General features: G+C 35.3%; 1 protein-coding gene across 2 annotated transcripts in view; it reads left to right on the forward strand.

The window, feature by feature from the left end:
* Window positions 1-26,511, forward strand: part of ASCC3 (activating signal cointegrator 1 complex subunit 3) — a 247,601-nt gene that overhangs the window by 59,095 nt on the left and 161,995 nt on the right. For both annotated transcript variants that reach the window (XM_015858848.1, XM_015858850.1), the window contains exons 9-11: window positions 402-602; window positions 1,061-1,201; window positions 25,369-25,533. In XM_015858848.1, coding sequence (XP_015714334.1) covers window positions 402-602; window positions 1,061-1,201; window positions 25,369-25,533 — 507 coding nt within the window. The remainder of the gene's footprint in view (window positions 1-401; window positions 603-1,060; window positions 1,202-25,368; window positions 25,534-26,511) is intronic.

Consider the following 26,511-nt stretch of genomic DNA (forward strand, 5'->3'; position numbering starts at 1 on the left):
GTTCCTATGTATTGTAGAATATTCCTTCATTCAAGTGATCATAGTTTATCACCGTAAAGATATTTATTCTATTGCTGTGACTTTTGCTGTTTTACTAACATATAATTATTAACAATTATTTTACTGCGTGTTAGTTTTGGTCCCAGAATTTTATGAAGAATGAGTGAAATACTTAAATAGCGCACAGCCAAATATTTTGATTATTTTTAAGAGATGTTTCCTTCCTGTGTTTTGTACAAAATTTGATAAACAGAGGTGGTAACATTACAGTAAAAGCCATGGAATAATACTAAATATATCTAGGCAGTTATCCCAAGTTTTGTTACTGTGCATTATTTCTTATGATTTCTGCACACTTACATGAAAAACTTAAAACGTGTATGTTGTTTGTTTTTTAACAGATTGGTCAACTTGCTTTTAAAGGCATGAAAAGACTGAACCGAATCCAATCTATAGTTTTTGAGACTGCCTACAACACAAATGAGAACATGCTAATCTGTGCACCCACTGGAGCTGGGAAGACTAACATTGCCATGCTGACAATCCTTCATGAAATTCGCCAGCATGTTCAGCATGGTGTTATCAAAAAGGATGAGTTCAAGGTAAGAATTTAATGAACCAAGTAACAGCTTTATAACTTGTAAGGTAAAACCCATTATATTTTTACACGGAATACGAAATCTGGAATTTTCAAGTAGATTTTTCTTTTCCAACTGGAAGATAAGGCTAATTTTAATTTACTTCATTACTGATAAAGCACTTCTTGTTTCTGTTCTAAAAATCTTATTATGCGAGTGAAAAGCTATGAAAATCCATTTAGCTTTGATGCAGAACCAATTCTGAAAGTGATGAGGCTGTATAAACAAAATCCATTGTCCTTTAAACAGCTGCACACTCCTCCAGCAAAGATAACTACTTTTCATATATCGCTATTAAGATTTTTCACTGTAAGTGCCCAGCATCATCTTTCTTAATAAGTTGTGATTTGTAATAGTTGCCATGAAACAAACAACATTCTGGGGTTTGCTCATTTATCAAGCTAGCGTCCTTTTGGTTGCAGATTGTGTATGTTGCTCCTATGAAGGCTTTGGCAGCTGAAATGACAAATTACTTCAGCAAGCGTCTTGAACCACTGGGTATTACTGTGAAAGAGCTGACTGGTGATATGCAACTGTCAAAAGGTGAAATTCTGCGAACACAGGTATGCTTTATATCTCAAAATATTGTTCTTTGTATTTCTGTACTATTCATAGGTACACCAGTCTTTTTTGTTAATATTGTTGTAAAGTAATTAACGAAGCTGCTGAAATGTTATTACAGAATCAAATTATGTTGGTTATATTCTAAAATGTGACAGCCAAGAACAATTCGGAACACTTAACGCACTGTTGCAGTTGAAATCCTCATCAAACTTCTGGGGTTCTCCCATTTAATTGTACAGCAGTGCTGTGGGATATACCCTAGTGTACCATTTCTGAGTAAACTTTGAACAACACTGTACCTGATTTCCAGCTTATGAACCTTACTGGTGCTTATCTACCTTACAAAGATGTGTGAAGTGTATGAATGCAGAATGGTAAAGTACTATTTTCTATAGCTCTCCTTGTTTACAATGTAATTCATGAAATCTCACCTCATTACTAAAACTACACTTAGATCAGGAAAGAAGAAAACAAAAAATAGTAATTTCAGGCAATATTAGGAAGTGAAGATGGAAAATACTTTATGGAATTTCTTTAGCAGTGGAAATTTTAGTGCAGTAGTTAATATATGCCTAGTGTTAATTTAGAACATAGTTACATAGTAACAAGTATTGAAAGAGACTGTTTCATCAAGCTTACTTATTTTTATCCAAAATACCACCAATTATACAAATTCTAAGGTTTTTTGGGGGGAAGGGTTTAAACTGAATTTATGTTTAAAAAATATTGAAGAAATGAAATGAGGAGGACTGAATTAAATGATTTTTTTGGTTTTCGTCCCACAGACAGATCTCATTGCTTTGGAACTTATATTTTGGAATTTATGTCTTCAAATAGTGTTTGAGGAGTTCTACAGCTCCTTATGTAGAAACAGGATAGACATGCTGTTCTGAAGTACAGTGTACTTTTAGTTCCTAAACTTCTTTTAAGAGTTGAAATGGAAGTTAAGTGATCTACAGAATAGGAGAAATGTGAAAAGCATTATGTTTTCTGTGACTAAGAATCTAGTTCTTAAATTTTTAAAGGAAATATAATTAAAGCATTAGTTAATTTCATTTTTAGCTTTTGTACTTTGTTGGTTCAAACATTGCAAAGGTTAAAAAGAAAACTATATGAAGATCAAAACTTCAAGGGCAATGAAATGCTCCTTTTCTTGTTTTTGTTTATTTCATGTATCTAGTCAGCCTTTCTTTATGCTTAATGAGAGTTGTAGGAGGCTCAGAGGAGAGAAAACTCCAGGCCAAGAGTTACTGATATAGTTGCTGCTCCTTTTCTACAAGAATCAGGCGCTCAGCAGCAGGCTGTTTTATCTTAGCTTACTAAAACACATTAAAAATATGTAAACTTGTTATGTTAATTGAGGTAGGGGCACTGACTTTTGCTGAACCTTGTTTATTGCTTTTTGCATGTATTGTTTTCTGTGAAAACTAATCGACTTTCATTAACTTCTGCACTCAATCCACCTCTTCTCAGTGGGTATCTTTTGTAGCTTTTTAGTTTGTATTAAATTGATTCTTGCTTCAAAACATTTTAAAAACTATTTTACTTGCCAGCCACTCTAATGTATAATTTGTATAATGTATAAATTTCTCAAATTGCTGTTGCTTCTTAATGGTTTCAGAGTTGGTTTGCCAATCATTACCCCGCTTTTACTTTAATAGATCATGTGCCAGTGTTTAACAGTAGAGCAATTTTTCCTCAGGAATTAATCCATGACATGTGGATGTGTACACATAATTTAAATGAACAGGGATTAGATATATATATGTATATATATATTATACCAGATAAAAGCGCAGAGTAGAATCGTCTACCGAAGTAGATGCAGGCATTTCATGTTGGATCACTGTTTCAAAAGACTGCAGATTCTTTTTCGAGGAGACAGAATGCCTCCTATAATTCTTCCACGACTGTTGTTTTCTGCCTCTTCTAAGCAGTTGTATTTTCACTGTCTTTGTTTTCATAGTCAGGTGAATCAGATCACTCATTGTGAAAGAAAGAAGAATGAAGTGCTTGTCAGGTGTTAGTTAGAAGTAGTGCTTCAGTGACAGTCCTGATAATTTTCTCCTTTCTTTTCCATTCTTCATGCTTCATCCTTCATACTTTGCGTATTTAAACTTGTGTATTTTATTAGTCATTAGTCACATCTGTTATGCTTATTCTGATAAGGAAAAAGTGCTTTATCTGACAAACTGTTAACTGTCTCACTTCCCAGGATTTCATCTTTATTGAAGTCTGCCTTTATTATTCTATCTGCAAATAGTGAGGGGAAAAAAAATAGCAAAAAGAAAAAATGTTTATGGTATTGAGATGAGATTGTAAGATGATTCTTGCTTCCATGTTTTTCCTTGTTGTTCTTTAAATACTCACTAATGGTCCTGTCATTCCAAAACATAGTTTAGAATCAAAGCTTTTCAAAAAGAAGTTTTTACTTTTAAATTTACTTACTAATGAAAATGTCTTTAAAGTAATGAAAATAACTGTTAATGGTTCAGACACTCTTTTAGCTTGCTGTGCAATGAACTGCTATTTGTGTACCTGTAAATCCAAGATACCCTCTTTTTCTTAATGATAATCTTTAATTTTCATGAAAATTAAAACAACACAATAAACACTTAATGTTTCAAGAAAAATAGATCCACAGTTCATTTACAGATACTTTTCACATAAATGTTTCACTGAAGCTGGGCGTAGAAAATATATTTATTAGAAAACAAGTATCCCTAGGTATTGTACTGGTTCCTCAAGACAGTTTATTTAAAGGGTCTGTCTTAATTTATCTCACGGTTAAATAAATGTGTTAAATTTAACTAGTTAAAAAGAATCTAGGGAAGTGTATTCCCTTGCAGCTGGCATTTTTTTTCAGTCAACCGTTTCTCTATTCTAAGTTTGTATTTAGGCTTACTGTTATCTAGGAATATCTGATGCTTAGTTATCAGTTCCATTATTACTGATAATAAGTGTACTTGACTTGTGATCTGTTGTTTGGTAAGCTGTTTTTGGTATGTTCATATTTAAATGGAAAATACTGCACAGTAATGTCTTTTGGTGGGAAGCATTTGAGATAACAGAAAGCTATGCTGTTGTTTTCTGAAGTAGAGCTACTGTCTTTGCTTTATGCAATCTAAAATTTTTATAACAACTTCAAAATCAAACTTTTGGACTCTCAGATCAGCTACCTCTCATTTGGTGTTTGCAACAAGCACAGGAATTATATTTATCTTCTGAAACTTGAGACAATGCAACAGGGATTGTAGATTTGTAATGTAATCACCAACTCTGAATGTGCTACCTTTCACTGGCACAGTGTTGTAAGCAGATGATGAGTACTATGTTTTAACTTGTACAAACCAGTAGCAACAATTAGGGGTTTGTATTCTGGCCCAAATAATTTATAACTTTTTAACATAGCAGGCATCCAAAAAGGTGTAGAAGAGATTTTATTTTTATACATACATAACAACATGAAACAAAATAAGGAGGAATGCAGAGCTGTTGGGGCAGATCCAGAGCGGGGAGGCATGAAGGTGATCAGGTGGCTGGAGCACCTCTCCTATGAAGAAAGGTTGAGGGAGATGGGCTTGTTTAGCTTGAAGAAGACTCTGGAGGGACCTCATTGTGGCCTTCAAAGGGAGCTGACAAACAGGATGAGGACTGACTTTTTACATGATCTGATAATGAAAGGACAAGGGGGAGATAGCTTTCAACTAAATCAAGGTGAGGAAACTGCTTCTAGGTGAGAAAAGCCTTTTTTTACTCAGAGGATGGTGAAGCACTGGCACAGCTGCCCGGAGAAGCTCTGGACTCCCCATCCAGGGGGGTGTTCAAGACCATGTTGGATGTGGCCATGGGCAGCCTGATCTTGAGGGTGACAGCTCTGCCCATGGAAGTGGAGCTGGAGCTAGGTGATTTTTTATGTCCTTTCCAACTTAAACCATTCTGTGAGTTACAGTATAGTCCTTGTCCATAGCAGAATCCTAATTAAAATAAGTATATTTAACTAAGGCTATTGTTTTGGAGTTGAAGTAAATTTTCTATTGTGTTTATGCATTACATTGTGCTTAAGACTTGCAGATGTAAGCCAAGCTTCATTCAAATTTGAATTTAGTATCTTTGAAATAAGAAACCATCCATCATAGCTTTAGAAGTGTATCGAAACTGTAACAGGGGAAAAGTGTGAGGAAGGACCAGCAGTTATCAAGTGTGTTGGGTACACACTGCAGTCCTTGTTCCTTATCACCCTTCAGTGTTCAAGGTGTGATGATGTATGAATGAAGCAATGAGGCTGAGCCTTGGAAGAAGGAAGGAAAGTGTTTTGTTCGTTTGGTCTGTGTTTCTAACCATCTTACTCTGTTTTTAACTGGCAATAAATCAAATTAATTATCTCCAACTTGAATCTCTTTTGCCCATGATAGTAATTGCTAAGTGATCTCCCTGCCTTTATCTCAGCCTTCAAGCTTTTCCATCTTATGTTCTCTCTTTGCCCTGTTGAGGGAGGAGGGTGAGAGACTGGCCAGGTGAGTATCTGGCAGCCAACAAGGGTCAACTTAGCAATACCTTTGTCATAGTTTTATCTGCTCTTTAAATTAAGTGCAGTTGTAAAAATTTTAATTCAGATGATTTAAATCCAAGACAAATGTTTTATTAGCCTATTGCAGATCTCATACAGCTGTTTCTAAAAAAATTTAGCTATCTATAATACTAAAAATAAGAGTAGTTTAGAACAAAAGGTCGATTGTTATTGAAGGGCATGAGTAATTCAACAGTACTGATAAGTGTTTTTGAAAGCAGCAGTGTTGCAAATGAAAGAGAATTTGTGTAAGCTGCATTTGCATTGGCAAATACATTTGTCTGATTACTGAACAGAATGCTTTTCTCAAGGAGAGGAAATAGCCTGAAGGATTGAATGTATTTTGACATCTCAAAGATTAGCTGATTAATTGTACTTGTGATGGCAAGGCAGAAGTGAGAAGTGAAGCAGAGACCACATAAGAATCAGAGCTGAATAGGACATACAGTTCTGAGAACAGCAAATGGCATTAGGACCTTTCAGTAATATGGATGATCACTGTGATAGATTCTGTCAGCTGATAGACTGTGATATTAAGTCATGAAGGTTTTATTCCCTGTTGGAATCTGATACTAATAAAATGGAATAATGCTTTTTTCTTAAGTTCTTATCTGTAATATAAAACTAATCAACTCTGAAACTATTTGAAGCAAAGGAAAGCTATACACTTGGTTTCTGTTTCATCTACAGCTTGCTTTTTCTGATACTCCTTTTCTCATTTCCTGCACCTTAATAAGATACAGAGATGATTCTAGGTAAAAGCAAATAATAAACTGGATTTCTGCTGCTTTTTCTTCCCACTTATGGAAATATAAATACACTAAAAATGAACAAAATTTATTATATTCTGTTGTGTCCATATATATGTGATTTCCCTTTCATGTATATAGAAAGACCACTGCTAGAAAATTAATATTCATGTATAGTAATTTATCCTGTGCTTACACTAAATATATGACCTCAGAATTCTCTACACTAGTTATGCATTTACTTTCTTTTAAAAAAAAAAAAAAAAAAAAAAGTTATCCATTTCATGTGCTTTTATGCTTAACCAGAAATTAGGACAGCTCTGCGTTAGGAAAAGAGGATAAAAACTGAGAAAGTATTTGAAATTAAAGGACATTTTTTTTTTTTTTTTGCACTTAAGTATTGGCAAAAAATTAGTGATGACAGAATTATCAGTAAATCACGTTAGACGTAAAGGATCTCTTTTTGACTACTTGACCTACTTAATTCTGAAACCATATAAATAGATTGAATTGTGATAAATGTGATATATCCATGTAAGTAATACATCAAATGTCCTTTTTTTTCCGGTAAAAAAGATTTTTGTGTAAAAGAAAAATCTTATTAAAGATTAGTTTTCTTAATGTTCTCATAGTTCATTTCATAGGTTTTGGTAGGAATTAAGCACTGTGAAGGTGGCCTTTCAGGGAGCGGTAAATAAATCAGATAAAGGCTAGTACTTCTTTTGAGATTGTCAAGTGTTATCCCATTCGTATTGATATAGATTTTGTGAACACTACATGAGATACTTTTGTTGACGCATTACGTAGCATATTAAATCTCAGGTGCTTTCTCTTTACTTTGTCACTAATATCTTTCCATGTGCACTATGTCTTGTCTGTCCTAAGGCATGTTAGGCAGTTACTCTTATGTTAACTAGGGTCTTAGTTTCTAATTGAATATCCTTTTTCTTTCTTTTCTTTCCTTTTATTTTCTTGAAGTTATGAAAAACACATGCATTACCAGCTTCTTTTCTTCTTGGAATACAGCAGCTCTTTCCTGTTAAAACATTGGATGCTTTAGATATTATGAATAGTGCAAATCCTTTTTTGGTGTGGAATGGGATAGATGAGGTGGCTATCAGAAGTGATCCAGAGATTATAAAGCTCACAGATTCAGAGAAACTCTTCTCTTTTTAAGTTGTTTATTTCAAAAGAGTTGAATCTAGTTAGTATTCCCTCTTCCTGTATGACTAGAATGAAAAGTAGTGCCTAATTCAATGCGCACCCATGGCTTCAGGAGCAGAATATCTTCTTTTGATCAGCATTTGGACTGGGAGATAAAACTTTTCAGAGGACATCAAAATCTAATACAAAAAAAGAAAGACTAGCCTCTCTTTTCTCAAAACTTTTCGAGTTTTTCTCAGTAGTGCAACTGTGCTAAAAGCAGATTTCTTTTCTTCTGAATTGTTAAATTATGCTCTTTTCAAAATGAGTCTACGTTCGTGAAGTGAAAAAAATCATCTCACAAATGAGTAAAATAAGCCAAAAGAAATAAATGTGTATCGCTGACTCATGTTTAGCCAGAACAAATGATGAATTCCATACTTGATATGGTGCAATCCAGAATGCACATATAAATGAAGGAAAAAGTGGTTGGAGTACAGCTCAGTAGAAAGAAATCTGGGACTTTTGGTTAGTGGAAAGCTCAATACAAGTCAACAATGTGCCCTGCCAGCCAAGCAAACTAGCTGTACCTTGGAGTGCATTAAACACAGAATAGCTAATTGGTCAAAATAAATGACTGTCCCACTGTACTCAGCATTGGTGCGGCCAAGAAATATATAAAAACACTGGAATATGTCCAAGGGAAGGCAAGATGGTAAAAGAGCATGACTTGAGAGGAGCAGCCAAAGATATTTGGTTTGTTCAGCTTAGAGAAGAGTGGATTCATAGCTCTTTAAAATTAACTTGTGAGGGGTAGTGGAGAGTAGTAAAATAAGTACAGGCTGCCCAGAGAGGCTGTGAATGCCCTGTCCCTGCGGGTGTTCAAGGCCTGGCTGGATGGAGCCCTGGCAGCCTGGTCTAATATTAAATGTGAAGGTTGGTTGTGGTTGGGATGTTTGGAGCTTCTTGATCCTTGAGGTACCTTCCAACCCAAGCCATTCTGTGATACTGGTCTCCCACCTAACCATTCTCAGGACATAAGGGAATGGCTTAAGGGTGCCTGAAGGGATGTTCAGTTTGGATATTAGGAAAAAGCTCTTCACTGACAAGATGTTAAAGCCCTGCAACAAGCTTTGCAGGGGACTAATTGTGGCCCCTAAGACTGTTGATGTTCAAGAAGCATCAACGCTTGAGAGTGCTTCTGGGTAGATGGTTTAACTCTTACATTGACCTGCATGAAGTGGGAGTTGAATTAGACCATCGTGGGTCCATTCTAAAACACATTCTATGTTTCTATGACTCAGGAAACATCAAAATCTTTATTCAGTATGATTTCTATATCCCAAAGTCATTTCCATCCTCCTACTGCCCTCTTCTTGTTATTGATTTTCTTCATTTCAGAAGACTTCACAGTGCTGTGCTTTCACCCTTTCAGGCAGCTCAGCACCACACAGCTGCTTGCTCAGGCTGCCCGGGTGTAGTGGGGGAGATAATCAGAAACATAGAAGAGCAAGAACTCATATGTTGAGATTGAGACAGTTTGTAGGTAAGGCAAAAGCTGTACACAAGCAAAGCAAAACAAGGAATTCAGTTGTTACTTCCCATCAGCAGGCAGATGTGCAGCCAGCTACATGAAAGCAGGGCTCACTGTGAGTCACTGTTTCTTGGGAAGATGCCAACACATCAGAAATCTTTTTCTTTCTGCCAGCTTTTATTGCTGAGTATGACATCATATGATATGGATTATCCTTTTGGTCAGTCTTAGTCTGCTGTTCTGGCTGTGTCCCCTTTCATCTCCCTGTGCAACTCCAGATCCTTGCTGTCAGGGCAGCAGGAGGAGCTGGAATGCCCTTGGCTCTGTGCAAGCATTGCTCTGTAACAGCAGTGTCTTACCACAACTGTTTTCATCAAAAATCCAAAACACAGCTTCATACGTGCATCCATGAATAACTAACCCTAACACAGCCAAAACTATATCAGCATGCTACCTTCAGGATAAATCATATGTTAAGATCACTATCCAAGATATCTTTGAGGTATTAGGGCTTGATGAAGTTCCACAGACTGTTGTGTATCTTCTTCTGTCTTTTTTTAACTTTTACTGTAAATGTTAAATTGATTATTTTATTGGCATCTAATTTCAAAAGTAATATTTAAGATCTTGTATACATGCCAATATCTACTGTATTATGTTTTAAGATTTGAAATTCTATTTTTCAGGGTTCTGATCTTGTCTGTTCCTTTAGCAGCAAGCAGTGTATGCTCACAGTTTATAGCAGTCTGATGATCAGTAACATCCAGCTCTTTAGCTGAGTAGAGTTCAGTCTCAGATGTTGGTGTTAGAAAGTGGGGATACAAAATCTTTTTGATGAACAAGTGTTTTAAAAAAAAAAAAAAAAAAAAGCATAATGGGTCCAGAATAGGTAATAGGAAATAGGAAATGAAGAAAGAAAATGAATTAGGTGAAACCTGCCATTGCTTTTTAAATCAATAGGATCTGAAAGTGGAGAAAAGAACTAAGTCAAGCATTCCTCCTCCCCAGCTGTGCAGGCTTCCATAGCAGCATCTCATGAACACTTAAATTTTCAATTTCATTGTATTAGTTGACCCTTGAAAGACAAGAAGGTTATCCTATGAGTGCCGCTTTTGTGAAGTGTATGACTTTCCCACAAATTTCTCCTTTCCTTACCTCAACTTTGGGAAACAGTAAAAGTAGGTGAAAGACTAATGTTAAACAACAGGGAGGTGTTTTGGGGCATGTAATGCACAGAGCCAAACTTCTTTGTTTAAATTCTTTAGCTTTCAGAAATAAAGATTCTAATGGTAACTCTACATGGTAGAAATTCTGGTTGCCTCCAACAACTAAAATGATTTAAAAATTGAATTTTGCTTATACAGAGATTTTTGGATAACTTTTCAGTGAATTCAGTTGATAAGCTTCTTGTTTAGTTGAATTGTTGTCTACGATCTGTCTTTCATTTCTGTCTCTTAGATAGTTCCAGTGTTTTGGTGCTACAGTTCTGTGCCTTCAGCATTGTACTCGTTTTCTTTTTTGGCATCAGTCTTCCAATACACTAGTGGAATTGTTGGAAGCCATTCTGATTTACTGCTGTCCCATTAATATATGTGTCTGTGACAGCTAGGATTTTGCCAAAGGGGAAAAAGTACTTATATGTGATCAAATGGTTGCAGTTTGGATAAAAAATGGTAGTCATTTATAAGGAACCGTAGGTACTGCCTGTGACCTAAATTAATTTCTAGATTTATGACAGAATCCATCTTGATTTTACTGAAATCAAGCTTCCATGCTTTAGAAATTAGAATCAGTACTCCGAGACATTCATTTAAATTTTATTTGAAATAATTTATTTTTTCATGTAGACAGATATAGTGGCTTATTATACTAAATGCCTACTTGCCTGCTGTTATTGCATAATCTGTAGTATTTTAGTACAGACTTTGAGTAATCTGCATTGCGTTTAATAATCACATGCCACATACTCTGATAAAATGTGTGATGCGTAACTGACTGGCAGCATCCTTTGGTATGACTCACTTGTCTGAAATCTGTATTTGGATTGGGCATGAAAAGGGGAGTTTTAGCAGAAAAAAAATGTAGGTAGTTGAAATGGTCCCAAATAAAATTACAGTAATTTTGAACAAGATAAAATACTCTACGTGTTCTGTAGTTGAAGTATATAGGTTTTTTATATGTAATTGCATTCTTCAGTGTGTTTGCATCTTTATTGTAAGTAATTATGTTTGTACCTGTCTTAGCTCTGTTTCCTGCAAGCTTTTCTAAACTTCTTAGGAACAATAGTTTTGGGTGGTGTTTTTTCTTAGTTTTCTTTCTCTCTGCCTCTCTTTTTTCTTAATAAATGTATATAACCTTTCAGTTCTGTACTTCGACACATGTGAAAATTTAAAGTTTTCAGTTTGGATGAAGCCCTTGCTATAACTCCAGTGCACACATTTTTTCATTTACTTTAAGCTTTATCAGAATAAATTCATTTTAAAAGTATCTGTACTTGAAGCACTTGCATTAATCACTGTCTCTGCAGAGGTTTGATATTGCAGTGGAACTTTAAAAGTAGTAGTGTACAGATACAAGAAAAATAATTGTGTTTTGGATACGTCATTGATCCAGGCTGTAACTGAATGTATTGAGAGGAATGCTGCTGCACTTTGCTTATATGGCTAAGACCAACAGTGTCACCTGCAGGTGATTCAAGTAGATTTCTTAATTTTTGCAAGTGGAAATCTGAGCCACACTGGTTAGTTAGGGAAAATAGGAGGATCTGGCTGAGTAACTTTCAAATTAATATTTTAAATCAATTTTACTGCTTACTATTCTTATGAAATTAATTGCAAATATGTAATGATTGCTTCAAATTAATTACTTCAGGAAGTGGTTACTGAAAAAAAAAAATCTTAAAATCATTCTTTAGTGCATATCAAAGATCTTTATTGACAGTATTCTACCTATTTACGAATAAAAATCAAACAGTGATGGAAATGTGAATGTTTTATGACATTCAAGTCTGTTTACTGCTTTTATATGGGTGAAAAATAACTGTTTATTGATGGTTAATCTCTGGGTAGAATTTTATAGAAATGAATTGCATTAATTAAATTATCAAAAGTATTACCTTTAGATAAAAAGTCAAATTAGTAAAGGAAATCTTTGATCTTGCTAATATCTGTTGTTCTTAACAGATGCAGTAATCTAAGAGTAATGTTGTTGTACAAATTAGTATTTTAGTACAATAATGTACAAATTCTATTTATAGTGAGAGAAATGCTGCTCTTCAGTCATTTTTCTGAGGTTTCTCTGTCTTTGCCTCTCTGTTGCTAGATTTGTGGTTAATATTAAGAAAAAATACATCAGGTCATATTTCTTGACTTTCTAGACTAGGACTGACATTGACATGAAGGATTTTAGTTGTCTTATTACAACAAGGTGATTGTCCAGAGGCTACTGAACAGCACGTCAGTTGTGAAGTAGTAGTGTTTTAAGCTACCTGGTGAATAGTGTTAATATTATCAGAAAGTCTTTCAGCATAATGCAGGTGCCTGATGAAAGAATAAGCGCAGTTGGAGCTGCAAATTACCCTCTCAGTTCTTGAATCACAGAATCACTAAGGTTGGAAAAGACCTTTAAGATCACCCAGTCCAACCACCATGTTCCTCAATGCAACATCTAAGCATATTTTTAACACCTCCAGGGATGGTGACTCTACCTTGGGGAGCCTGTGCCAGTGTTTGACCACTCTTGGAGATTTATTTCCTAACATCCAACCTGAATCTCCCCTGGTGCAGCTTGAGGCCATTCCCTCTTGTTCTGTCCCTAGTCCTCGCAGAAGAGTCTGATTCCCACCTTGCCACAGCCTCCTTTCAGGTAGTTGTGGAGAGTGATAAGCTCTCCCCTGAGCCTCCTCCAAACTGAACAGTCCCAGTGCCCTCAGCTGCTCCAGACCCCTCACCAGCTCTGTTGCCCTTCCTTGGACACCCTCCAGGGCCTCTATGTGTTTCTTGCAGGGAGGGGCCCAAATCTGAACACAGTACTTGTGATGCAGCCTCAGCAGGGCTGAGTGCAGGGAGATGATCACTTCCCTGCTCCTGCTGGCAGCACTATGTCTGATACAAGCCAGGATGCAATTGACCTTTTTGGTGACCTGTGCATACTACTTGGTTATGCTCAGCTAAGTGTCGATCAATACCCCCAGGTCCATTTCTTCCACACAGTCTTCCAGCCACTCTGTCTCAAGCCTGGGACCTGATATTGTCATGTCGTAGAAGAAAGCTTGTCATCTTCACTGACCTGACACTGAAAGTTTGAGCCTTCAGCTTAGTCAGCTTCACTATTTATTAATCAGAATTGATGAATTTGTCTCGGTTCTAAAAATTCCAGAAAGATCACTCCTTTCCTAACCTAAAAGACAAGGCACATGACATTACCTGCTGAGTGCTGTGTATGGTACCTTTTCTTTGAAGAAGAATTCACATCACCACTCAGTGAACTGCTGTTTTGCCTCTGACTCCATGTCATTACCAGTAATGATGTAATCCAGGAAATGGTCATCAGCTTCACACTGGTTCAGTAGGTCCTGAAAAACTTGCATACAGTGTTCTTTCTGTTCCTGCGTGAGCATCTGTAGGACTCACTTAGCCCAAACTGTGCAATATTGTAACACTGTCACCATCGTTTCTGATGTACCGAAGCCAGTATTCAGCTCTGTACAGAGTTTCCTTATCACAATACACTGGTATTCATGGGTGAGCTGATTTTGTCAGACTGTCTCTCTGCTGCCATCTGTCACATGGAAACAAAATGTGATGGACTATTGGCAGGAAGGTTCAACCATCAACTACCACTCTGCCACACCACCACCATCTGCCCCTGATATTACAAGACAATATAAAAAAAAGAAGGCATTATTTTTGGAGCAGCTCTCATAAATATATCAAGTCCCAGGTGGTAAGTGTTTGCCTTACATGCATTTCAGCAGTATTTTAAGCCTGTTTCTTGAGTCTTCATGGTTTTGGTTTGTTCAGATTTTAGAATGTATTTGCTATTTAAGAAAATACTTCAGACTGTGTCAGCCATAGAGCTTTGTGTCAAAGAGGTAGCGCTAAGCACAAGATTTCTTCCAGTTCTTTGATCTTGTTTTAGTACATTTGAGGCGGTTTATCTTATTTTCTAAGTTGTTTTCACTTCTACATCTCTTAAAATAGACGTCTTTAATGTTATATTTATTTGTTAACCGTGGTGTGTGGTGGGGGCTGAGAAAGGAGAGAGTTCCTAATTTAGTCGAACATTTCAAAGGCTCTTTATTTACTTGTGTAATGATATTTAAAATGATTGTAATTATAGTAAGTTAATGTTTTGCTCATACAGCACAATTCTTGAGATTCTACAATTTTAATATTTTTCTGCAAAATGTGATCTTTGCTTAACATGCTTCAGAAAGTGCAATACTTTTAAGACATTATGCACATGATTACTGACCTGTTACAGTAACCAGCAAAACGAACTCATGGGGAAAACTGCTCAAATAGCACATTACTGCATTTTTTTTATTTTTTTTATTTTTTTTTTTATTCTCTTTTGTAAAGAGGATATGGTACTGCTTAGTAAAATATAACAGTATTTTATGTCTAGGTGGGGAACTGAAAGGTTCATATCTATGAGCAGGATGCCAAGGAAAAGTGACAAGAGGCTTGCAGGAACAAACACAGAAGTAAGAAGTAAACATCCAAGGAGTGGGTGCATTGGCAACTGACCTAGAAGGGATGTAGTTACTGTTAGAGCATGAAGGTACGGGGTTAGGTAAGCCAAAGCCTGTTTGGCAAGGAAGCAGGCTTCCTGGCTAAGGCCAACAAGGAGGGCTTATTTAGGTATATTATCATCAGCAGCAAAATGAAGATGGGAAAATATGGGTTCTCTACTAGAGTGATAGAGCTTATGTAAAAGCTTGAGGTACTTTAATGCCTTCTTTGCTTCAGGCTTCATTTTTAGGGCTGACTTTCAGCAATCACTAGTCGCTGAAACCAATGGGTAAGTCTGGAAAAGGAGAACTTAACACTTGCGGGAAGAGAGTCAGGTTAGGGAATGTGCAAGCCTGAAATGAAGTTTGGTTGAGGTGGGGGACAACATCTTTTCTCAGGAAACCAGAAGGTTCAGGTTGGATATTAGGAAAAATTCTACTCTGGAATATTGATGATGTATTGGAACAGGATGCCTGAGGAGGTGGTAGAGTCATTGTCCCTGGAGGTGTTCAAGAAGTGTATGGATGTGGCACTAATGAATGTGATTAGTGGGTTTAGGTGTGGATGGGTTGGTGGTTGGACTAGATGATATTAGAGGTCCTTTCCAACCTTAATGATTTTATTATTCTTTAGAGTTATTCTCATTTAGTGATAAAAGATGATACTTTGTAAAACACATTTCAGAATTATTAAATTTTTTGCAAGTGATGGCAGACTAATAAGCAGTATTCTATAAATCATTTTCAGTCTGAAAAATTAAGACTGGAAAACACTAAAAAGCATTGTCTAAATGTTAAATTCTTAAGTGTAATGAATCTCAATAAATAAAGAAGAATAACGTCTCTACTACAGTTCGTAAAATATAAGCAAAGAATCTGAAACTGAAGTGCTTCATTGTATGAACTAATTATTTAACTGCATATAAAGAATTAATAATAAGTTGATTAAAAACACCAATTAAAATATTGTGGTGGGGTGTTGACTCTTAGCCTTTTTAGGTAATGACAATGGCAGTAAAACGTGCAGGAAACTACAAGCAGAAATGTATCAGTAGTATTTTATCTGTGAAGGACTTGGAAGAATGATTTACTTCTGTTGATTTTAATGGTCCTTTGTAAATAAAAGGGTTCTGTGCTAAAGGAATTCATGCCTATAAAGCTGCTAACTGCTTTGCACTTCCAGATAGTTTTTTAAGCACTGTAAATTTCACAGGATAAAAAAGCAGTCTTTCATAGTTAATGCAAATGATGCATTAAGTTAGACCCCTCTCCCAGAGTACAATTTGAAGGTACTCAGAAGTCCAATTATCTTTGATTTAGCTGTAAAAATTGCAGAATAACAGCTGTGCCTGCTGAGTGAATATTCCTCTGAAAAAAAAGATAGCTTATCTGAGTAGATTTGAGGACAGGTTGCTGAGGGAATGTCTGACTCCTTTGGCTCTTTTTCAAATTTTACAGCTTCTGGTCAGTTGAAAATGCAAGTAAATTATAAAACAGCATCAAAGCAATTTAGAATGTATATCCTCTGAATTTTGCATGATACTGCATATTTTGAGTTGTTTATTATTTATTGTGACTGTATGTTGAGCAAAAAAAAAGAAAAAAAAAACAAACAAACAAAAAAACACTTTAGATTTCAAAATAATGATTACAAGTGCTACAGATTATCTTCCTGTACTTGAATCCCATCTAAAAGTACAGATTTTTTTATACTGCATTAGAGAAAATATTTTAATGAATCATTTAATATGCCATAACACACAATACCTATAATAGAAATACACTCTAATTTTCCATAGAATTAAAGCATACTTAATACAACTTGGGAGTATATTATTGTATACATATTAAGTATATATTGCTAGCATATTAAATTATTCATATTAGGTCAGATTTTTCATGTTAGGTTCTTACAGTGAGAGTAGGGTTGTTCTCTTCTCACTGGTGACAGGACAAGGGGAAATGGCCTCAGGTTGTGCCAGGGTAAGTTTAGGTTGGGTATCAGGAAAAACTTCTTTAAGAAAGGGTTGTTAAGCACTGGAATAGGTTCCCCCGGGAGGTGGTTTAGTCATGATCCCTGGATGTGTTTAAATACCTTTTGGATGTGGTGCTCAGGGACATGATTTAGCAGAGGGTTGCTAGTTAGGGTAGTATGGTTAGGTTGTGGTTGATGATCTGGATGATGATCAGGTCTTTTCCAACCTGGGAAATTCTATGATTCTATATAGAGTATAATTAAAATGTATTATTTAGAATATACCACCAAGTAGGAACACAGATTCCTTCTCTTCCTACTGTAGATAATTTTTTAAGTAATGAAGAAATTAAAGGTTGTAATTATTCTAAAAAAGTTATTCTCAATTTCATGTTTCACATTTAATAGTAAGATATGCAGGACCATTTTGATGAGCCTTAGAAGTATGCCTGTGTAAATACATTGGGAAAACTGATAGCTGAGGTAGTCTTTTATCTTTGTCATCTTAAAAAAGCAACACCATTATTAAGTTTCTAGAAAACATCAGTGTATTTTCAAAATATGCACTTGCATGTAGTTATCCAGTAAACAAACGTTAGCCCAAATATGCTGTAATAGTATTTAAAAACATGGCTGTAGAGTATATTTGGGTATGTTTTGTTGCTATTTTACTGTCCCTGTTCTATATGAAAGAGGCTAGGGTGAAGAAAATGCAAAATAACATGGAGAGGGTTTGAAATCAAGCAGGCTGGAAGTAGTGTCTCTAGAGACAGGCATTTGCTGTAAGTTGTCAGATCTGATTAAGGGAGCTATTGGCATCAATCAGACCTGACAGTAGTATATCAGAGGTTAGTATAACTATAATCAGTGAGCTGATTAACGGGAAAGAAGAAAAAAAAAGAAAGAAGGGTAATGTTTTGGATCAAACTCCTTTAAAGCATTTAGATCATTATTTAAACCTGAAGGTTCAGTGGCTAATTATGTTTGTTATAATACAAGAAATAAATTTCACAAAGTGTTCTAGCTGTTCTTCCTCATTTGTAACTGTGGTAGTTAAAGTCAGATTTGTACTGACACTAAAAAGATGGTTTTTGTCCTAGAAAAAATGTAAGTGGCAGGTGCTCTCATCAGATTATTTCTCAGTAACAACTACTGTGATCCTAATGTGTATTGTTTTCCATAGTCTCTCTCTAGTTTAATTTAACAACTTGATGTGTAAAGTTTTATACTCTTTCATTGACAGTGTAGAAAACTAAAATGCCTTCACAACAACAGAAAGGAATTCCTCTGACTTGTCACCCTCAGTGCTTGGATTGAATTTAATTCCATTCTGTTTTGAATCTATCAAAGTCCATTTTACTGAAAAGTTGTGATACAACTTACAAATGAATATTGCAGTCACATCTGAGAGTGAGCAGGAAGTATGTTTCAGATCTTTTAAACTTGGGTGTGTGTCTTTTACTCTTTTTGTAATTAACTGTAATAAAAATAAAATATTAATGAAAAAAAAATCAGCAGTACATGTGAGGTATGATAAGTATCTTGCTGTGATAAGCAGGTGTCCAGATGCATAGTTAAACCATTCATTCCCTTTTCATTACATGGGCACAACTGGCTCTTTAAAGAATCAAACTCATTTGTAATTGTATGAGTTCCCAGGATTAAGGTATAAAATAAAACAAGCTAAACAAGGTTGTGCTTCTTCAGTGAGAAATTTGTTTGCTGTTCTATGTGACTGTTTAAAATCCTCACTGTTCCATTGTTGATTTCTAGAATTAGTGTTGATTGCAGATGTTAGCTTTGATTGCTTGCTAATTGCTGATATAATGCGTCAGTGTAACTCACCTTTGTGAATCTTTCTAACATGAAAAGCTCAGTCTTCTCTGTAGTTATCTCTTGTAACTGTAGTCTTACTACTGAATGTTTTTAAGATGCTCTTTTTAGATAAAGTAATAGCAATACAGTGCTCCAGTGGCGCAGTGGTTGGAATGCCGCTTTGCAACACCGGGGCCCAGGTTTGAATTCCCTGTGGCGCAAGTGGTAGAAGTGCCGCTCTGCTACACAGGAGGCTTGAATCCCGAGGGTTGAACCCAATGATCTCTAAGGTCCCTTCCAACTCGCACGAGACTATGATACTATGATACTATGATATGATAAATTTAGAGCATGTTAAGTTTTGATATCACAGTATCATAGTCACAGTATCACAGTCTTGTGCGGGTTGGAAGGGACCTTAGAGATCATCGGGTCCAACCCCCGGGATTCGAGCCTCTGTGTAGCAGAGCAGCACTTCTACCACTTGCGCCACAGGGGGGATTCATATAACACCATCTATTCACACTGCCCATCTGTGTATCTTTGTTGTGTAAGGAACCTGCTTTAGTGGAGACAGTTCTGTTTTAACTGCGTAAAATGCAGCATCAGGTGGTTGTCAGTGAGTAATGAAAAGCAATTTATATTCATTGTTTATTATTTCCTTCTTTTCTACCTCAATCTTATTTTGAATTGTTGCCCTCTGTTTCAGTTTCTATATGTTTATTCTGCTCTCTGCCCAACCTCTTCCTTTCATGAGGATTTGTGAAATGCTTGAATAAATCATGTAATGTGAGAGTGCAATAAAAAGTAGGATAAAAGCAGAATTATGAAAATGACTTACAGGATGCAGTCCTTTTTGACAGTTTTGCCTCAGAGTGCCAGTATTGTAGTGTCCCTTATGGAGTCTGATATCAGATATCTAATATTAAAATGTGAAAAGCTCCAAAGCATCACTGAAGGGAAATATTTCCAGTGTATACAAAGCCCTAGCATAGCAGTTTTCAAGAGAGAGTTGCAGATTATAATGCATTCCAGTGTGAGGCTGGTCTGAGTGGATGCATATAGGTCTATGTGGTTTTCTGCATCTCTGTGTATGACTGAAGCTCTTGCAGTGAACATTCTCTTATGGCCAAGAAAAAGCACCCAGTTAGTAGTGAGACCATAAATAGAGTAAACTGTATAGTATAGCTATGCCCCTTGGCCAAAATGCTGTCAGAAGATGAGGAATCCTGGATGTGACTGAGGGGATCATGCTGTAGAATCAGCCACATAATCTTTTTATGTGCAGTAAGGGGAAATTACAGATGTATACAAAGGAGTGAGAGAAGAGAGAAAGCCAATAGTGAATTAAAAATGTTGAGGAAGCTGAATTAACTGAAATCTACAAAAGTAGGTTTTTGGGAGAGTTTCTTTGAATAGTGACAAAAACAAACAAACAAACAAAAAAAAAACCAGCAGTAACTAGACCAGAATGTTTATTGCTATCCATCTATGGTGAATCGTTGTGGTGGAGACAAACTTACTACAGACACTAATGCAGAAAGGTAATGGTTCCCTACTTTTAGATCCTTAGATGTTTTAGTTTTTGCTGAGCAGTGCTGTGGAGAGCCAAGAATATTTCAGTTTCTCAGCTTTAATACTGTCCCACCAGTAAGGGGCGCTGAGGGAGCACAAGGAGCTGGGTGGAGGTAGAGCCAGGACAGCTGACCTAACCTCGCCATAGGGATACCTCATACCATGTGACATCAGGCAAAAAAATAACAGCCTTGAAAACCTGTGGGGAGTTGGCTGGGTTGGCACTGCTTGGGGGCTGGCTGGGCATTGCTCTGTGAGTAGTGATTATTCACTTGAGCATCACTTGTTTTGTAAAATTTTATACATCTATATCATATTAGAAATATGACAATTATATAAATATATAAAATAATGATTGATTAATATTATATATATATAATCATTACTTTTTAAAAAATTTTTGTTGTAGTCAATAGTTTTTCTCTCAGCCTACCTAGTATTTTTCTTCAACTGTATAAACAAATGGAAGAGGCTTCAAAATTGTTCATCTTCCCAACAACATCCAGACACTTCTGAGAAATTTTCTGCATTCTTGTATTTGGAATGATGCTTTGTCATTTTTTGTCATTTCAATAATAAAATCTGTTTAATCTTCAAGATATTAAATAATTTCTAGTCATTCCTAATTACCACTTCTGAAATACATAACGTGCATTGTTCAATGAAGATTATATCTTTCAGTGATCTCCAGGCTGCATTTTAGCTGTTTTCAGTCACTTTAACCCTGCTTAGTTTTGGCTGTTGTATCATAAGTCAGATATTTTTAGTCTGTCAAAAAAAAAACCACAACTGAACAACTCCAGCATCACTGGTCACTGTGCAGGCGCACTGGAGGTAGCCATTGTAATACAGATGCTCACATAACTGCAGGCATCAGGTGATTTTTAAGATAAGGTTTGGTTTTATTCTTCCTTTCCTGAAGAAATACTATGGTTAATTAATAGAGAGTGGTGCAAAAGTTACAAGGAAACACTAAGTAGCAGTTAATATCAATGTTGGGTGTTTGATGTTCCTTGTAAAAATTCTCCAAAGGATGTTTTCCCACCTTTTAGGAAAACTTCTATGTGCAGTTGCAAACCAGCTTGCCTTCTCTAACAGTTCTTTTCTGTTGTTTGTATGATTCTACTAAAAAATAAAAATAAAAAAATTAAACATTTTAGAATACCATGATTCATATGAAATGCTTCATTATAAAGGTTGTTACTCATAACTCATTTTTGAACACAGTTGCAGAAAAATTAAAACATAGAAGTCAGTACTAATCTGAAGATGAGTCAAGCGTTTGGGAGGTAGAACAGCTATTGTGTTTGCTCATATGCAGTTGTATGTGATTATCTGAAAAGATCTTTTGGTCTTTTTTTGGTCAATTTAGGCTAGTTCTCTGGGGTTAACTTACTGGGTAATTCTGTCGTCTGTAAGATTGTCAGTTCTTTCTTTGTACTTAAAATCCAATGGTTGTTGCTGATCTGGTATTTCTACAAAAGCCTTTATACACAGTCATTTTGTAAAAGTTGTTTTTATTGAGCAACCTGCTGAATGGAGCTGATTATGATTAACTGTTGTTGTTAATCTTCTGTTCCTGCTGTTTGTGGGAAGGTTTCATTTTTATCTTCAGGAATGCTCATTAAACCTCTGCTTTAAGAAATGTAAAAGCCCACTGCAAAAAGAAATTGCGAAAATTTTGCCCCGTAGCATGATTACTCATATAAGTATGTGAACTTATATAAACCTATTGTCAGTCCTGAAATATATTTACTAGATCTGATAATGAAAAATAAATAAATAAAATTAAAGAAGTTATAATTTGACATGAAGTTTTTTGTGGCTTTATTTTTTTTTTTTTTTTTTTTTTTGAAAATGTGTAAACTGGTTTCTGTTTCCTATCATTCCTATTGATGCTCCACCTTTTATCCTTGTTCACCAGTTCTTTGTGCATCAACTGTTTTTGGCATGGAAGTTACAAAAGATCAGACAAGTGGTGGATGTACTTGGAAGATGAAGTTGCTAATAAAGTAGAACGGTTCTTGAAAATGAACTTAATGGACTTTATAGTAACCCGTGACAGAAATTGTAGCTAAATATTCTATGCTTATATATTCACATATGGATTGAGTGCAAGGAAGCATGAATCTTAGGCGATTAACACCGTTTACTAGCATCAGAGAAAGTGAGCAGCTTACTCAGGCAGAAATCTGATATCAGCCACATGCAAGACCTTAACTAAAATGAGCTATTCAAAAAAGTAAAACTGAAGGCTGTGTCTGCTATTAGAAATAAAACTCTAAGAAATTAATGGAAGACCATTTCCCCTCTATGAAACCAGAGGACTTTTCAGACTGAAAAAAATCAAAACCAAAAACTCCAAAGCAACAGCAAACCCCAGTATTTTTCAGAATGTTGATCTTCTGAAACTGTGGTATGAAAACATCCTCTTATCTTAGTCTGGCTTCTAAGGGGAATGAAGAGAAACTGGCAAAAGCAACCAGCAAAGTTTCAAAGACTACAGAAAAATGCATTTTTACAATTGCTTTAAACTGCTTGCAAGTTGAATTTATCACTTGTTATTGTCCTCCCTTACTTCATTTTTTAAAGTGAAGTAATCTGTCTTTTTTTGTTTGAGTTGTTACCTGAATATTACATAAAGCAACACGGAGATTCATGAAATCACTTTGAATAGAAAGCATTTTTTGAAACATGTTGTCTTTTTTGATATAAAGTAAATGATTGACAGTCCTCACCTAAAAAGAAAGACCAATTTGACTATTCCATGCTTTTCCTGGTAGAAAAGGTCAATGTGGAGCAGTTACTAATGATAATCAAAGAAACATTACAAAAGGAGATATACAGGTCCAGAGAAAAACTTAAGTTGACAGTAAAAATATTGATAGCTGACTCATTTCTATTTAGCCATACCCTAATACAGAAAAAAAAAAAAAAAACCAAAAACAAATTGAAATGTCTTTGCATGTGTTCCAGCTCATTAAACAAATATGACACTTTTATTTTCCAGCTATTTCAATACCAAAACAGGTGAAGTGGTGAAATAGCACTTTAAATGAACACTCAGTTCTCAGTGTGCTGATAACTGGACTCAAAGTATAATAAAGAATATATTAGAAAGCTATTTCATAGTTTGGTTGCAATTTCTCAGCCCTCATACAGAAACTAGACTCCTTTTGCTGAATCTAAGTTTTGAGTTTATAACACTGTGGTTGAAATACATTATTTCTGAAAATTAATTACAAAAATAAATGCCACCACAGCATTTAAAAGTAATTATGAGAGAGATCATAATGCTGCTTTGTTTATTATTTTAATTGAAAAAATAATCTGTGGCTTTGTTAATGTTTGCTGGTAGTCAACATTTTCTTTTGCTGATACTTTTAATTGGTGCCTTATATTTAAATTCAATTTACAGTTTGAGACTACAAAGCTGATTTGTTTGTTTTTTTTGGAGTATTTTCTTTCTCAACTGTAAATCCTATTTGCAAATTAAATATAAGAAGTAATCTTATTTTCTGGGAAGATATCCTCTGGAGGTCTCTGGTCTTGCTAAATGAGACAGTATATCAAGCATAGCTTTTAATTCAGGTCATTACTTTGCCTATCGTTGCTGCTTTAAAATAAGATCAAAGTAAAAGATTTTTAATGAATATTTAGTCATCACTCAAAAACAGGAAAAATAATTACACCAATTTAAATACATATTTTGATAACATGATTGGCATGAAAAAATAAATGATCTCAACATTGCCAATTTAGCTTGAGCAAATTAGCTAAGTATCTTGCATTTGTAGCATTTCACACCTTAAAGTCTTAATATGCATTGCTAAATGTATTTCCTCACTGTTTGCTAATTAATGTTCTGGAGAAGTACAGCTGTTAATTTTTGTTGTTGACATGGCTCATCTTAAAGTGATAACAGTTGCATCTGTAGTAGTGTTACAATTCAGTTCCTAAATTATGACCACACATTTTACACCTACTGTTTTGTAGGAGTAAAAGAACTTGAAAGATATGTATCTGTTTGTAAAATGCATCTAGTGATATTTTGGAAAAAAAAACAACATAGAAACAGCCCACATGCACATTCTCAGTGTTATGACTTATTCTTTCTTGCATTAAGTTTTAAATACAGCAGAACATATATATATATATATATATATATAGCATTGCAAAGAACATGTCTCAGGAGTGGTTCTTGGTAATTAGTAAAGAGTGATAGATTCTGAAAGTAAAACAATTGGACTGGAACAATGCAGAATGGCACTGCAGGGGAAAAATACTTCTATTTTCTAGGGTTAATGGATAGAGGTACCCTGGGCACCCTGATCTAAGTGGCTCTGTCTGAGCAAGGGGAGATGGACAAAATGGCCTCTACAGGCCCCTCCCCATTTCAACCAATCTGTGGTTCTGTAATTAAGAAATCTATCAAGTTAAGTTTTAAAAAACTTGAAACAGCAGTTCCATTGTTTTCTGATATCTATTAATATTATTCTGATGGTACTTTATTGTTCAGATGAGAGAAAATTATTTTTCTCAGATTTGGACTAGCAGTTTTCATAGATGTCTTATAAGTTGTCATTAACTTTCTGTGTCTCTCTGTCTTCGCCAGGTCTTTGAAGCATTATTCAGAATTACCTAGTGTTTTTGTGGGAAGTTTTAGGTGTTTATGGTTCTCAGATGAAAGTTAGAAATATTTTATCACAGACATCTTTTAGTGGGATTTAGTGCACATTAAATGACTTATGCGATTATGTAAACAGTAGATTCTGGACAGATATTTAATTGCTCTAATATAGAAAGTGTATATTAATGGCATGCATTGACTTGATGTTATTAGATATTTCTATTCACATTTTTACTACGAAGACTACAAGCTTTGTGTCCAGCAAAATATGTCGATGCAGTGAACTATTTCTGCCTCAAACAGGTGAAGTAGGTAAAACTTACTTACAGTAGTTTTGCTAAGCTCTACATTACATTTTCTCAGGCAGATATTTATATACTGATAAAGTTGAATTAGGATTTTTCTTTGCATATGCTTAATTTCTCTTTCTTGCTTTAACAGATGCTTGTGACTACACCAGAAAAATGGGACGTAGTAACAAGAAAAAGTGTTGGTGATGTAGCTCTGTCTCAGCTGGTAAGGCTCTTGATTCTTGATGAAGTTCATCTGTTGCATGAAGACAGAGGACCCGTTCTTGAAAGTATAGTGGCACGGACTTTACGTCAGGTAAGAGGAAAAAAAAAATCTTAAAATGTATTTTATTTTATTCAGAAATATATTTCATTGTGAAAGGAGAAATACTTACACAATGAAATCAAAATGCTTAGGTGGCTTACAATTTATTTCATAGCTACTCTGTACTAAGTATGAAGAAAAATTACTTCTGCCTTCTTTATTACCACAAATCTCAGATTCCTAGGATGCATAATTTATTACAGAGCTATTTCCTTATATTAGTTCATGTGCTATACATGTAACACTTAACTGGTACATTTTTAAACCAATAATAGTCAAGGCAATATTTTAACATAACCAAAATCACAAGTATTTTCTTACCAGCAATGATTCTTTTTATTGGCACATTTCCTGGAAGAAAAATTTTTTGAACCAAGGAATGAAGAAGTTGTTCTCTGCTAGAATACTAAGTCATTTGTATTTGAGTATAAGCAGTCTTTCTTTTTTTCCCCTTGATTTAGCAGTACTTTCTAAATACCAAAATCTGAAATGGCAAAAGGAGAAAAGGATGAATGTGATGGTTGTTTTTTTTCTTAAATCTCATGCAAAAGAAAGATTTACAGCTAGGCAATAAAGATTGTACTCAATAGTTTGACATGCATTTACAAGAAGAATTAAATGTGGAAGTTAGTAATGAATAAAAAGGGTTCGAATGTGAAAAATTCAATTATAGAATGGTTTGAGTAGGAAGGGGCCTTAAAAACTAGTTCCAGTCCTCCTGCCATGGCACACCTTTCACTAGATCCTGTTTCTTAAAGTCCCAAACAGCCTGACACTGAGCACTTCCTGGGATGGAGCATCCACAACTGAATCTGTTCTAGTTGTTCTAATTTAATACCACTTTCCTTTGTCATATCACTACACTTGCTGATAAAGAGTCAGTCTTCACCATTCTTATAGGCTCATGTACAGGGTCTGTTAGCTGGCAATGAGGTCTCCCTGGAAGCTTCTCTTTTCTGAGCTGAAGAA

This window comes from Coturnix japonica, chromosome 3 (genome assembly GCF_001577835.2).
Source record: "Coturnix japonica isolate 7356 chromosome 3, Coturnix japonica 2.1, whole genome shotgun sequence".
Taxonomy (NCBI): Eukaryota; Metazoa; Chordata; class Aves; order Galliformes; family Phasianidae; genus Coturnix; species Coturnix japonica.